Source organism: Leptosomus discolor, chromosome 1 (assembly GCF_034619465.1).
Source record: "Leptosomus discolor isolate bLepDis1 chromosome 1, bLepDis1.hap2, whole genome shotgun sequence".
Lineage (NCBI taxonomy): Eukaryota > Metazoa > Chordata > Aves > Leptosomiformes > Leptosomidae > Leptosomus > Leptosomus discolor.
Genome location: NC_141391.1, coordinates 116,849,122 through 116,863,194, shown reverse-complemented (window position 1 = coordinate 116,863,194; position 14,073 = coordinate 116,849,122). Strand labels below are relative to the sequence as shown.

The following is a 14,073-nucleotide window of genomic DNA, read 5'->3' as shown; positions in this document are numbered from 1 at the left end:
CTAGTCGGTTAGACCCCGATGCCTTGATGTTTCAGAGGTGGCGAAGCCTCGGGTGGGAGATAGGCACTGCGCATCCTCTCTCCCAGCTGGGAGGGGACCCACATGGCCGCGAACCATCGGGTGCCAGGGCGTTCAAAGTCAACCACCTCTGCTCCTCCACCAGAACGGCATTGGTTTCTTCTTCCGCTGGGAAGCCCAAATTTCACTTACCCCATGCAAAGTCTGCCTCCTTGAGACATACCTGCTTACTGGGCCCAGCATATGCATAATATTGCACTCCTATATATACATGTATCACACACACCCACACACTTGTCTTCCCTTTCTGGATAAGGCATCTGCAAAGAGAGGAGTGGGATGAAAAGTGAATGGAAATGAAAAACTGAGGCACAAACAGCAGCAACTGCACCCAGTGGGTATTGTTTCATAAATGTAGTATCTCCTGTACGTACTGCTCCTGGGCAGGCACTGCAACTCATTTCAGCTTTAAAGGAAAAAAGAGAAAATTGAGTCAGCGGGAGCCGTTCTTTCCTGGGAGAGTGCTGTGCTGCGTCCAAGCCACATTCGTCCTCGCCAGCCTGTCTGCCCTGGAGCGGGGCTCTCCTGGAGGGCTGTCCTGTGGCCCTGTCCCCCTGGCCGAAACGGGTCCCTTCCCAGCCCGGCAGTTCCTGCACCGATCCCAGGCTTTCCTGGGAAGCGGCTCCCACAATGGTCCCTGAATGTACTGTGCCGGTGACATTTCTCCGTTGCTCTGGCAGTGTGTTGCCCAGTCTCAAACTTCTGTTTTTATAAGGCAGATTGTTCCTGTAATGAGTTTTAACACAAAGCTTTTCAAACCACTCTCTCTGCTGTAACTTCCTGTAACAAACTCGAGACAAAAGAGAGATACCCTGTCCATGCATGAGGTGGAAAAATGTTTGGGATTTTTTTTTAAAAACAACAAAAACTTTGTACTATGTTGCACTAAAACATGTTTTATACAACACACCTGAGAGCTGTAGTAAACCGTGTTGAAATTGTGAATCCTATTGCTGCTGGTTTTTGTCACATTTGGGCTTTCATTATGCCTTTATGTGCACTCCCTGCACAAAGGTGTGCTGAACCCCCACTTTTAGGCAGCCTCTCCCTCTCCCACCACCCCCATTCCCTGATGAATTGTTTCCTCCCGCCCCAGTAGTGCATCTCTTCTCTCTCACAGGCTGGAGCTTGCGGACAGCTTGCACTCTCTGGCTCTTCATACTTCTCCCTCCCATCCCTTAATTCATCCCATAATAGAATACAACATTTAACGGAGGCACGTCAGGTCTATTTATTGAATGGGATACACCATTTTTGAAATTGCTCTGAAAATAGTTAAGTACTCTGCTGTCATAGTCTGGATTTGAAGAAAAAAGACTTTTTTTTTTAGAATTATCCATGGCAGATGTTAAGCAAATAATCTTTAGTAACCCTGATGTAAGTGGAAGAACACAGTTCACTACAGAAGTTCCTTAACTTCATGTAAAATGCAACCTGTTAATTCTCATTACTCACTTTTGCCTTGAACAACGGTTTGGTCAGTAGTCTTGGACTCCCACGGTAACTGACGTAGGGAAGTGGCGTGATACTGTATGGCAAAAGCACTGTGAAATTGTGCAAAATTCACTGCTGATGCAGCTGTAAGGTTGGGTTTGGTTTTTTTTTTTTTCCCACATTCGTTTAAAACAAAAAATATCCTCTGCTAAAATAACTGTATGAGAAAACTCTGTTGTCCCCGGAAACAACAGGCTGCTTGCCCTGGCCCTGCTCTCCCCACTAGGCTGTCTTGGGCTTCATCTGCTACAGCCTCTGTGCCAAGAAGCAGAGGCTTCAGCTCAGTGCTAGATGGCAAGCGGTGTCCCCTGCTGACGGTACCAGGCAGCGAGCTCAGGTCAGCCATCGCAGGTTTGTCGGGAGGCATCTGCCAGTCCTTGACCCGGCTTTGGCATGCTCGTATGGGCAGGACCCTGGTTTGGGGCAGCTTGAGTGGGTTTTGCTGCCTGTCCTGCTGCTGGAGCATGGCTAGCAATGGTGCAGCGGGTGCTGCTGCGCCCCTCGAGGACCAGACTGTGCGCAGCCACTGTGCAGCCGCCAAGGAGGGATGCCTCGGGGCTTGGCTGCTCCAGGGACCATTGTGTACACCCATCAAATCACCTTGTAACTGCTTCCCCACCCACCCACAAGCCCTACACTGCTACCTCCAAAACGGCCTCCCCACTGAAGCCAAAACACACAAACAGAAAAGCCTGGCTCCAGCTTACGCCTGCATAATCCAGCGAGTTTGCACCTCAAGTAAGTGAGGGGCGGCAGGTGGGACAAGCGTTACTCCTGGGGGGCCCTGCCACCCCCACCCCCACCTAGGTGATGCGGTACAAGTCCTTGGCCACCTGCTCCAGGCGGTCCCTGTACTCCAGGTGGGCATAGAGGGAGGGTGGGACCCCCCGGAAGCCGTGCATGGCCCCCCACCAGCAGGCCGCGATGGCAGCGGTGGAGTCGCTGTCTCCCCCGTGGAAGAAAGCCCGGTGAGCCAGCTCTGCCCAGGAGCCCCCTGCGCCCAGCAGCGCGTCGTAAGCGATCATGGGGGCGTCGTGCCCGCTGCTGCCCCCCCAGCCGTCGTAGCTGAGAGAGGTGTAGAACGAGTCTCTCTCTTCCACGCCATACTTGGCGGGGAAGGTGGGTGGCGAGACTCCGTCTGATAGGCCTCTCTCCGCCAGGTATCCTTCCCATTGCTCTTGGAAGTAATGCCTGCAAAAGATGGGAGGGAGGGGCTGTCAGAGGCGTCCCACAACAGCAGCATATACCCAAGCTCCCTGCAGGCACACCGGGCGCCAGCTGAGGACGTGCCACATCAAGAGCCCGGAGTGATGGCTCAGCAAAATGGTAGGCGTCCCTCATCTGTCAAACATGGGACACGATTTACAGTAAGAGGCACAAGGACATGTTTCAGTGAGTTAATTTCCCCTCCCTCCAGCCACATGGGAGAAGGCAGGCCAACACCTGCTGCTGTCGCGCTGCACAGGATTCAAAGGCTCAGAGTGAGAACTGAGTCATCCTCCCAAATTCAGAGTACCTCCACCACTGCCTGTGTGTGCCCCTGCGCACAGAGCCACACTGAATCTGCAGCCGCATTTGGTTATAACTTTCAAACTGAGCTCAGCTTTAAGCCTGGTGCTGTTCCCCAGCCCTGCTTCCCACCTTTCATCAGGTCACGACTGCTTGAGATGACAAGTCTAGCTGCCTCATACTGGATCCAAAAAAAAGTCACACCTACAGGACCCAAGCACAATCTGCCCTTTTTTTATTTTTCTTTTTTTGAGTGGACTTCAGAGACTTTCTGAATCGATTTGATCCCACAGCAGGGATGTGCTGCTCTAGGAGTTTACCATAATGTGGTTACTGAAGTTTAAGTGTAAACTTGCCCTCTTGTATATGAGGTTTATTTTCATTTTAACAAAACCCGGTGCTGGGAGCGCAGCTCACCATTGCCCCATGTTCTCCTCCACGAAGAAGCCGCTGTCCTGCACGTAGGCTTTCGCCCGTGGCAGCACCTCCAGCAGCCCCCTCCCCCAGGACAGTGGGGGCACGCCGGTCACCGCAAAAGCCGTGAAGAGGGCCGACGCCAGGGAGCCCAGGTAGCCGGTGGGATGGTGGTGGGTCATTCGGCCACTCTCAATGCTGACTTGCACCAGTGTGTCCAGCTCAGCGGGGTGGCAGAAACGCAGCCCGATGCACATGGAGCGCATGGCGGCCCCGCAGCCTCCCGCCCGGGGGCTGAATGGGATCCTCCAGCCGTCCGGCCGCCCCGGATCCAGCTTCAACGCATTTTCCTTACACGTGGCACCTGGACAGGAGCAGCAGAGCCCAAGAAAGAACAGAAACAGAAACACACATCAGTAGGAGAGCAGGGTCACGTAGCTTGGGAACCGAGGGAAGACAGGCAAGGTAGTGGGGAAGGAAGCATTACTCTGCGTAAGGGATTTGAGCTTCCCTTTAGAAACATCAGTTGTCTGCTCGCATACATACACTGCCTCCTCGCAAGCAGCCCTGATAATACCTGTTTGTGAAAATAAAAATCTAGGGGTGTAAGAAGCACTCCACTGCTGATTTATTTACATTGTTTATATTTACATTTCATGTTATTTATTTAATAACCTATCTATACAACATACATACTATGTATATTAGGTATATTATGTACACAGCTATCTAGATAGCTATTTATAAATAGAAACAGAAAGGAGGTTTGGAGGATCCCTGACCCAAGGCAAGGCCAAGTACCTCTGCTTTTTTAGTTGTTTACGCTCTTTACAGCGCCTTTTAAAGGCAGAGACCCCACAAGCTCCTCAGGAATCTTTCCCATTGCCTCACTGATAGAAAATGTTTTCCAGCTCTCCCTTGCTGCAGTTTAAGTCTGTCAGAACACGATGAATGTAGTATCTCCCTCACTGCAACACAGTCTGAGTAACTGGCTTTACCGTACGCCTCTTCAATACGCTGAAGAACAACTGCACGAGGCAAGGCCAAAGGTTTGTCCAGCCCAAACACAGCCACTAACAGATAACTACAGAAAGACTATTAAGAAACGAGGCAAGTACAATGTTTCCCCAAGAAGACCCGCCTGGCTTCCAGCAGACAGAGGAGCACAGCCTGCTTGAGTCAGAAGATGGATCCAAAGCGGTGTGTTCAGTAATCTCCAGCGGACCTCACCTCCATGAACTGGTCTCCCTAGCTTGAACCCCTGCATGCCTTCAGACTCCTTTAACATCCTATGGTAACCAGAGCCACAATTTTGTTAAGCAAAGCATTTCCTTTTGCTTTAAACTGTCATTTGACAATTTGCTTAAATTCCCCTCTAATTCTTACATTACAAGAAATAACAACTTTTCACGCTCCACACTATTCAAGATCATATACACTTTGTCCCTCTTCCTCAGTTTTCTCCTGCTCCGAGCGGACAGCCTAGTCCAATTTTGCCTCTTGTAGTGGGAAGTCACACCACAACTCCTTGCCCACCTCCTTCTCTTTCATAGTCCTGCTATTTACTTTTCAAAGAAATGCCTCTGCTTCTTCCAGTGCTGCTGCTTCAGAAACTCACTTGTTAGTCCAGCACGTTCACAGGATAAAGCCATCTGCACAAACACATCCAAATTTCAGAGCCCAGCCAGCTTCCCCAGTCAAAACCGTGAAAGATGTTTTGCAAGCTAAGCCCAAATGCTTGTGTGCAAGGAAGAGGAAACAGGTTTGAAACATTAAATGATCTTTAGTTCTCTTCTACCTTGCTCTTTTCTCTTACTCTTCTCTTCTGGCCAAATCTGAAATACTTCTTTTCCAGCAGAAAGGTAAATCAAGGGCTGGTTTCAAGCAGCTTCATTTAAGTTTTCATGTGCTGGACAACAGCAAAAGTGGACTCAAAAGACTAGTCTCCTCCTAACCACAGCATGCCCAGTCCTCTCTCAGACACTCAGGGTAACAGCAGCAGTGGACATGCTCACACACCCAAAACTAACTATTGCTCCTACACTTTGCTGCCTAACTGGGACAGGTAGCTGGTAAACTTGCAGGTGCTCTGTTACTCCGAAACTCAAACTACACAGAATAGAGTAGCAAGGAAGAAGCCTGGTCAAGAAACTTCACCTAACTCTACAATTCAATTACCTTTGTTGCAGTTCAATCGTCGTGACCTGGGACCTTGCTAATCACAGTTAGGTACCACGCCAAGTCCTCTGCAGAGCTCCACTTCTGCACTTTCACGTACATGGTTGGCAGCAGGATTTGGTATATGGCAGTCTAGTTTACCTGCACACGGCATTTCCAGCACCCTTGTAACTGACATACCTCCATATCCAAGCCCAGCTATAAGATTGGCTTCTGGACAGATGCTAAAAATAGATAATGGCTGGCCACTGTCAGGAATAAAGTCACATGCTAGTCTAAGTGTCTTTAGTGTCTGTCTTTTCCAACAGCGTTGTTCCATTACAGGCTTATTAGGTCAGCGCAGGATAGAGCCCTCTGCACAGTGTGAACGGGTGGACCAGCTCCCCTGAACGGTTGTCTCAAACCCAAAAAGCAGCTCAGTCCTTTGGCTGTCAGGCTATTCGCCCCGCAAGCCCATCAGCTGAAATGGACATTGAGAATGGAAATGGCCATCAGAAGAAAACGGGCTGCTGATCAGCGCAGCCCACAGCATCAGGCCACTTTAGCTCTCATGAATTCCATACATCGTGACCCAGGCATGAACTAGACCTGCTATCTCACCAGCCTCATCCACGCCTGCTGTGCCGGCACACCAGCCCCTCGCGTGACACCACCATCACACCCTTCCCAGTAGATCAGACCAGGCTCTGCCGGGACGGATCACCACTGACCTCTAACTAAACTGCCTGGGAGTTCGGTTTTGTGATGTCTCAAAGTGGGAACGTGTTCAGGCCTCTCAATCTGCTTTTCGTGTAGTTTATCAATTCAGGGCTGGCCGCTATGTATCAAAATCATTAAGAGGGATATCAGTATAATTTCCAACTTTTATGATGATTAACAGAAAACTGAGGCATTTTTTCAAAGATCTAACTATACTAAGCATTGTGACCTGTAACAGGACATTAAAAAGAACCTGTCAAAAAAAGCCACGTTTTTAAAAAGTTGTCCCGACTGCCCTATTCGTATGTTTCTGATAAACACACCTTCTGCCAGGAAGACAAGGGGAAGGGGAGAGAGCAAAGGGACTAGGGTAGCTTAATATCTGCATAACAAAAGCAAAACCAACTCTGTAACCTTGCTGGAACTGTGAGAAAGACATTTCCTCAGGATATGTTTGGGCAGATTGAGACCAGGCAACTCAGTCCTTGATAAAAAGTGAGATCGCTCTTGCATTAACTGTAGTCAAAAGGCTTAAACTGCAAAGGAAGACTGGTTGTTTTGCAATACAATTTGCTTGCAGCTTTAAGCCTGTGCATATTACTTTAGGAGATAACGACTGATAACCTGCAAATGGAAAAAATTGTGTAAAACAAACGAGTACATAACAGCTAAGACTCTTGTGATTTATGCAGTATTACAAGTATTACCCTTGTGCTTTTAAACAGTTAAAATATTAAAACATTTGAAAGCCGATTTAGGAAGACTAAGCTGAAATCACATTGTCAGGTCTTTTTTAAAAAGCAGGTTTAAAAAAAAAAAAAACAAACCTGCTGTAGGCATTTTTGAATCAGGAAATTCTGTTTTGGAAATCCACCAAATCCTGGTTAGGAATCCTCTGTATTAACAATAAGAAGCTAAAAGTGACCTGTGGAGGGTCCTGGTCTAAGGAAAGAAGACATAGAAGCGAAAAGCAGTGTGTGAGGAAAGACAACTTGAAAAAGTTTCAAGTATGACTGGATGCTATTTGTGGAACAGGCTTCCATTACACTTATTTAGACTCCTCATGAGCACAAGCAGTAACAGTTGTTTGGGATCGATCAATACGCACAGAAAAGGTAAGCTAAAACAATGACATAGTGGTACATAATTCCACAAGGAGAGGACCTGGACCAAAAGACAGAGTTTTGAAGCAGAAGGTTTCCTGGAGAGCTGTGGGGGCAGATGTAGTTGTACCATGAAAAAAAAAGTATGTCCATGCTTGTGTTGCGTAATTCATTGGCTTTGTTATCCGCAAAAAACAATGAATCTGGGGCTGCCACACATCACAAATAGCAATAATGGAAGTAGGGATTAATTTGCCATTGAATTAAGATAGTGAGTTCTCTCCTGGAGCTGCATACTTGAGGGACCCTGCTGAGGCCGCCTGATGACTCATAACGTTGTGGGAATCCCTTTGTTACTGCGGGTTTTGGTTTTCAGGTCTGGACTCCCTTGTGTGGGCGAACGTGACTTTCCCCCACTGTTCTAGGGGAATCTCTTCTCTGTCAGGTGAAAGTCACAGCAGCAACTTTCCATTCTCAGCCTTAAGGGCTGTAACTCCACAGTGAGTACATCCTTTGGCCAGAACTCCATCACCTTGGGTTATGCTCTCAGTGAAACTCCATTTACTCTGAACTGCCAAAAGAAGTTATTGACGTGCAACTTCTACCGTTAAGATTTATCAATATGGCATGGAGACCCCATTCAGCTTTTCGGGATATGGATTAGCTATTCCCTTTGGTAGCAGGTCAGTGGGCATTAAACTGTTACGTGTCAGGATTTAAGCTCTCGGAGCCAAGTGCCTTTCCTGTTGCTGCAGCAGGGGCACTCCAGAATGCTGCTGCAAGAATGTTCCCAACAGACTTCCATTTTTTTCCACGATACTTTCCCCACTTCCCTCAAAACTCCACAAGGTTAAGTGCCCATGGACCCACTAAAGAAGATGCATTTCTTTGTTTAGCTAGATAACCTGACCTTTCCTTGTCACTCCGATTAGTATCCATAGCAAATTTACTTCAAAATTTTTCACCTCCAAATGGGAAGCGCTTTCGGGCATATCGCAGCTCAGTTACTCACAGAAGGACTGCAGCAGGTGTGCTATTATCCTTACCTATGAATTACAAACACTTAAATTTCAGGTTCTTCTCCTTTTCATCTCAGGTTTTAGTCACCAAGCTTAGATAGTGGAGGCAAAAATAGCTTCCAGGTGCTGTCTCACTGCCAGCTGTGGTTAGTCCACCTTGGCAGACCCCATTAGCTGGGGGAACTACATGATGCTCCTTTGCCAAAATAGCAGTGAGTCTCTAGGAAGTTTAACCAGATGATTCCTGCTATCCTGGCAAGCATCTCCTAAATATTTTATTAATTAGGCTACTCCAACAACTGAGACTATCTGTGTTTAGAATAGTGATAGTTTAGTTCTTTACATGAGGGTAGGAGATCACTCTAGAAAAGTAAGCAGACTAAATTCCTGCTCGAGTTTCTAACCTTGTTTACCTTGGAAATGCAGAGCTCTGTCACACTGTGCTCAGTGGCTCTAAGAGAACAATCCAGGATTTGGCCTTTCCCATGTTTAATGTCAAGCCAGAACATTCTTGATATATTCTGGCCACTATGAATAGGCATGTCTAGGCAATTTCTTTTCGATGTATAAACTTTGCATAGGATTGCTGAAGTTGAGTGTTTTCTGGATACTTCACGCTGCCTGCACTAGTCAAATTAGAGGGTCAGCCTCAGTAGCTCCAATTTAAGTTTAATTCAAGCATCCAGAAGAGGCTGAGCCATGAGCACAGAGGCAGATGGGCTCCTTGGGGAAGAGCTGGGTCAGCAGGCCTGAATGAACTAGGAACTACAGGAATATCTTGTACACAGCTTGGCTACTGCAGCCTCTCAAGGCGCCCTTCCTGAATACTGCCAGTCCCTGCTGCCTGTAACCTGAACTCTGCACCATTGTGTCTACGCAAAGAAAGATGATGGAAGTATAGGGTTCAGAGAAGATGACTGTGACCCGACTGTCCTGTCACAGAAAGTAGACATGTAGAGCTAGCCAGAAGCAGACTTTGGGTTTAACAAACTTAATTATTCCAAGCAAGGATCTTTGTGCCTTTAAATATATTTTATGTGTCATTTCTTGCATTTATTATGAGAAGTTCTGTATTAATTCTCTGTTTAAACATGTTCCTTTAACACAGCATCTCAAGGTGTGCATTATACATGGCTGAATTTGTGTTTTTCATCCATTGAGTGTAAGAAAACACACATCCCCAGCGCAAAAGCCAACATGCTTCCCCTGAGTTCAAGGCGAGGCCTCAAACACACTTGTAAGAATGTTTTGTAAACATGGGCAAAACAATCTCTTTTTCATCTAGTTCAGAGAAGCCCAAACCATTTCAGTTTGCCTTATTCTGTTCTCTTTAACTCATGCTCAAACAGGTACTGAGTGTGGAAAACTTTTGCCTTTATATGTAATACAGTTAACACTACAAAAGGCCAAAAGCAGAGCCAGGGCCAGCCTTAACTCCAAGCTGCAGGAAAGGGAGAGATATTAGCAAGAGGACAGCCCTGCCCAGACAGTACTATGGAGGGGTTACCTGGAGCTCTGCCCTTCATGTCATCTATGCACTCCTTGTAGTTCTTTGCAATTAAGGTATAGAGATGGGCTAAACTTGCATTTTTCCCAGCAGCTACCAGGGCTTCAGCAGTGGCCAAGTGCATCACTGTATCATCGCTGACTTTCCAACCCTGGATGCTGAAGTTGCCCAGTCCCCCCATCTCCGCCAGCTGCTTGTGGATGGCTGGGCCGCTCTGCAGGAACTCCCATTGCCCGTTGTAATAGCCCAGTGTGTCACCAACTGCGCTCAGCACCATTGACGCGACGTAGTTTTCCATTGCCTTAGGACACAAGTTTTGCCCCAGGACTGCTTCAATGCAGAAAACTCTATGAAGAAAAAAAAGAGGGAGACTGAAAATAAAATCCTTCCCAGTTCAGTACGAGCCTCTACTGCTAAGTTCCAGCAGGCTGGATACCTGGCCTAGCGCCTGCATCTCCCTCAGAGGATGCATTTCTTCCCTGTGGATGTCTGGCCATGTGCACTCACCAGCGGGTAAGTGTGTGGCAGCTCCTGGGCAGCCCAGCACCAGGCCAGGGGCTGCCAGCCATGCCCTCCTGGAGCAGCAGCAGCACCCCAGGACGACACTGCGTGTCGAAGCTGGGTCAAAGGCCGAAAAGCAAAGGCAGGACTGCAGAAATGTGTGCAGGTTATGTGCCCGTACCCACGTTCACCACTTTTTTGCGTGCAGCCCTCAACACAAACAAGGAGGCTGTATCAGCTCCCAGCAGCTTTCGCACCCTGGGGGTAACGTGAGGCTGAGCGCCTCCGTTTTGGCAGGGCCTGGCAGATGCGATAAGCACATGGGCCCTGGGCAGTGCCCCACGGGCCGGCTACAACAGCGGGTCATTGTATAGGCAGAGCCACCGACCCTAGCGGGTATTTTCAGCGATGCCCGCCCCCCCCGCCCCCCCCAAAAAATACCACGCTCCTCCTCAGGGTTTGCTGCGCCTCACGGCGAGGCCCTTCTGCTCGGGAGAAGCGGAGGCTGAGAAGGATGGCGGGGACGGCCGAGGGGTAGGCGCCGCCGGGTGAGGCGGCCTCTTCCCGGCCCCAGCGGGTACTCACGCAGCCAGCCCTGCGAGCAGGAGCGGCCGGGGCCTGCGCCCCCTCGGCAGCAGCGGGCGGCTCCCCGGAGACATCGGCCGCGCCGGGGCGTCCGCTGGCCTCGGCGCCCGGTGCCCGCCTGAGGCGCCTTCGCCCGCCCCCCCGCTCCCTTCCCTTCCCCTCCCCACTCCTCCGCCGCCTCCCGGGGCGGTGCGACCGGCCCGGCGGCGACAAGGCCCCTCCCGACCGGCACCGGCGGAGCCCTCCGGCCGTCCGGCCCGGGGGTGGAGCTCCCAGAGGAGCCCAGCACGTCCCTCGGCAGGACCCGGCTGCCGCCACCGCTCCGCGGGACGCTGCCGCCTCGTCCCGGCCACGCTGTCCTCTGAGCGGGTTTGGTCCCCGGGCTGCAGGGCCGGGAGCTGTGGAGGGGAATCGGTGTTTTCTTTCATTTTCGGGGTTGTCTCTTTCTTCGCAGCCTCAGAGGCACAAGAGTCAACTCGGAAATTAAGCTGCCACATGGAAATGAAGTCACCGCATGGAAATGTTCTGTTTTATTTAATTTAAAAAAAAAAAAAAAATGAAAGGCGCTTTCAGCATTTCCCACACTTTTTCTATTGAAACTGTTAGTTAGTTGCATGCGCAGATCCCCTGGTCCCAGCCGAGCCCCAGCAGGGCCCGCTCTGGGAGGCCTGCTCAGGGCCTGTGCCAGGAGAGAACCGGGGGGGGCGCTTTCTGGGAGTCTTTGCCTACAGGCCTGCCCCATCCCTCGGGGCAGCGTTCTCCCTGCAGGCCCTCAGCGTGGCCCAGCTCAACTCCCAGGTGACCCTGGCCTCTTCCAAACCAGAGACAGTCTTTGCCATGTCCAGTGGTGCTGCTTTACGTTATATCTCGAAGCGCTTGGTGATCCTGTTGCCTTGCTTTATCCTTTATTTGTAATGATGGTGGTGGTTAGGTGGCTGAGGGCATCTAGTGAATGGTCAATGAAGGGACAGCAGCAGGAAGCAGGAGCAAGAAAGAGGATTGAGTATGGCTGAGTTTTGCAGTTTGTGGAGGCCGAACCTTTTCACCGATTGGCGGTCACTTGACATACTGCACACCAGGTCTCCAGAACCCCAATTCACCCCAGAAGGTACCAGCGCCTCTTACATGAAGGGAAAAAAAAAAAATCCCCTCCATGCCTATCAGAGAAAGTGGTAGTTTTTGAGCTTCAGCCCTGGGGGATTTCAGGACAATCATGAATGTAGCGCTGGGTCAGAGCAGAGTCCCTGGGGATTTTGGGGGCAAGTGAGAGCTGGGGGCTAGAGTGGGGTGCTGGGGGCTAGAGTGGGGTCCTGGGGGATTTCAGGTAGCTGAGAGCGCAGGGCTGTGCGGGAGCATCCGCCCCGGCGGCTGCAACAGTTCGGTATGCCATGCCTGTCCAGATATCTGCTGCTCCTCTGCACCCTGTTGCAAATGTGGAGTTTAAGAAGCATCTGGTAGAGAAAATAGTAACAGAAAAGGAAGTGGGAAAAGAAGCTGCTGGTCTCAGCACTGCCAGTGGTGCCTGCTGACCTTTTCTGCTTTTCTGCTTCGTTTTGTTTCACATAGAACAACTCTGAATTTACTCAGGTTGGCACAATACTTAAAAGCAAAGCAGGGGGTTTCTCTCCTAAGATTTGGGCCTGCGAGTGCCCTTCCCACTTTTGGCTGGCTACCTGTGAGGAATGGCTCCTGCTGCAGCCTGAAGGGCAGAGGAGCGGAAAGGAAAGTTGCAGGGTTCCCCAAACGGACAGGAAGATGGGAGAATGCCTCTGCATCAGCACAAAATGCCTGTGACACACAGATCTTTGGATCTCGTCATTGTTTCCTGGTTCCTGAGCTCTTTCAGCTTCCAGAAAACTGAAACCAAGACATGCAATGCAGTTAAGTGACATCTGAGATATGTCACAGAAAAACGTCAGGAGCTCCTCGCTGACAGAGACCAGACGATGAGCCAGCGGCAGGAACTGTCAGCAGGAGCCTGCAAACTGGGGTGGGGACAGCAGCAGTCTTCAGGCTCGAATGCATGCATTGATCCAAAGGATCTCCTTGTGTGAGTCCCACGGGATGTCCACGAGGTGGGCAGGGAGAGCGCTCTCCATCAGGGAGCACCTCCAGCTCTGAGATGGTGCAAAGCAGCTTTGCCCTGACTCACCCCATGGCATGGGGAGGTGGGCATGACAGCTCTACTTTTGCAAGGATGGCCTTCTCGTGCTGAGCCGTGCAAAGAGTTAAAGACTCACCATGTTGCACCTTTCTGGGATTTTTGTTGGTTTGTGGTTTTTTTTTTTAATTAAAATTTAGGCTGCGGTGGACCAATGGCCAGGATATGCCTTCTGGAAAGTACCACCTGGGAGCAGCTGACTGACAAGCCCCTGCCATGTGTTGGACACTGTGGTTAGCACTCTCTTAGACTCAGAATTTTCCTTTATATTCATCTGGAAAAAAAGGGTAATTCTTTCTGACTAAAAAAAAATGTGCCTTTCTAGATGAACCCAGGTTTGAGGGCTACCCATTAGGAGGGGCTATGAAGGGTAGCATTGCAGCGCTGGAGCTATGTACTGGTTTAGACCCTGTGGGACATTTCCTCAGAACTGTATGAGGCCTTCAGGCCAAGAGCTGGAAGAAGGTGACATTAAAAATGCACAGTGCACCCTCTTAAACACAGCAGTGCCCCTGTTCTAGATCCTACAGCTATCCCTAAAATGGGACTGCAGAGGAACATCTGGAATTCTCATTTTTCACCTTTCCTACTCATCTTCTCTTTGCCCCTCAGCTTCAAAGGTGACTTTCCACAGGATCTACTGGGGTCCTCAGCCATGTTCATTTCGGACCAACGCCAACCTCTTAACAGTCTCTCGGTCTGTTGTCTTTTAATAGCACTTTTTTCTCTGTAATGACAGCAGGCATTTTTTTGAGTGGGGAATATTTCTGGGCTTACCCTAATGCTCAGTCCCCAGGTGCATGTCTGTCACTGGCCACTAAATAA

General features: G+C 49.7%; 1 protein-coding gene across 3 annotated transcripts; it reads right to left on the bottom strand.

The window, feature by feature from the left end:
* Positions 1–2,216: 2,216 nt before the first annotated feature.
* On the bottom strand, positions 2,217–11,161 carry ADPRH (ADP-ribosylarginine hydrolase). 3 transcript variants are annotated; one of them, XM_086463063.1, is made up of 4 exons: positions 11,088–11,161; positions 10,002–10,348; positions 3,499–3,859; positions 2,217–2,763 (listed from the first exon to the last, which is right to left on the bottom strand). In XM_086463063.1, exons 1-4 carry the CDS (start codon positions 11,159–11,161, stop codon positions 2,376–2,378), a joined length of 1,170 nt encoding a protein of 389 aa, XP_086319189.1. In that variant the 3' UTR covers positions 2,217–2,375. The 3 variants fall into 3 exon arrangements, with proteins under 3 accessions (XP_086319189.1, XP_086319197.1, XP_086319203.1); XM_086463071.1 differs by lacking the exon at positions 11,088–11,161 and adding an exon at positions 10,944–10,977; XM_086463077.1 differs by lacking the exon at positions 11,088–11,161 and adding an exon at positions 10,509–10,911.
* Positions 11,162–14,073: the final 2,912 nt, after the last annotated feature.

Bases quoted from the DNA above. Each gene is read 5' to 3' on its own strand.
- ADPRH (XM_086463063.1), bottom strand. From the start codon at position 11,161: ATGTCTCCGGGGAGCCGCCCGCTGCTGCCGAGGGGGCGCAGGCCCCGG. The intron at 3,860-10,001 runs GTAACCCCTCCA...GCTCCTGTCCAG, and splicing joins CATGAAGGGCAGAGCTCCAG to GTGCCACGTGTAAGGAAAAT. The intron at 2,764-3,498 runs GTGAGCTGCGCT...CATCTTTTGCAG, and splicing joins GAGGAGAACATGGGGCAATG to GCATTACTTCCAAGAGCAAT.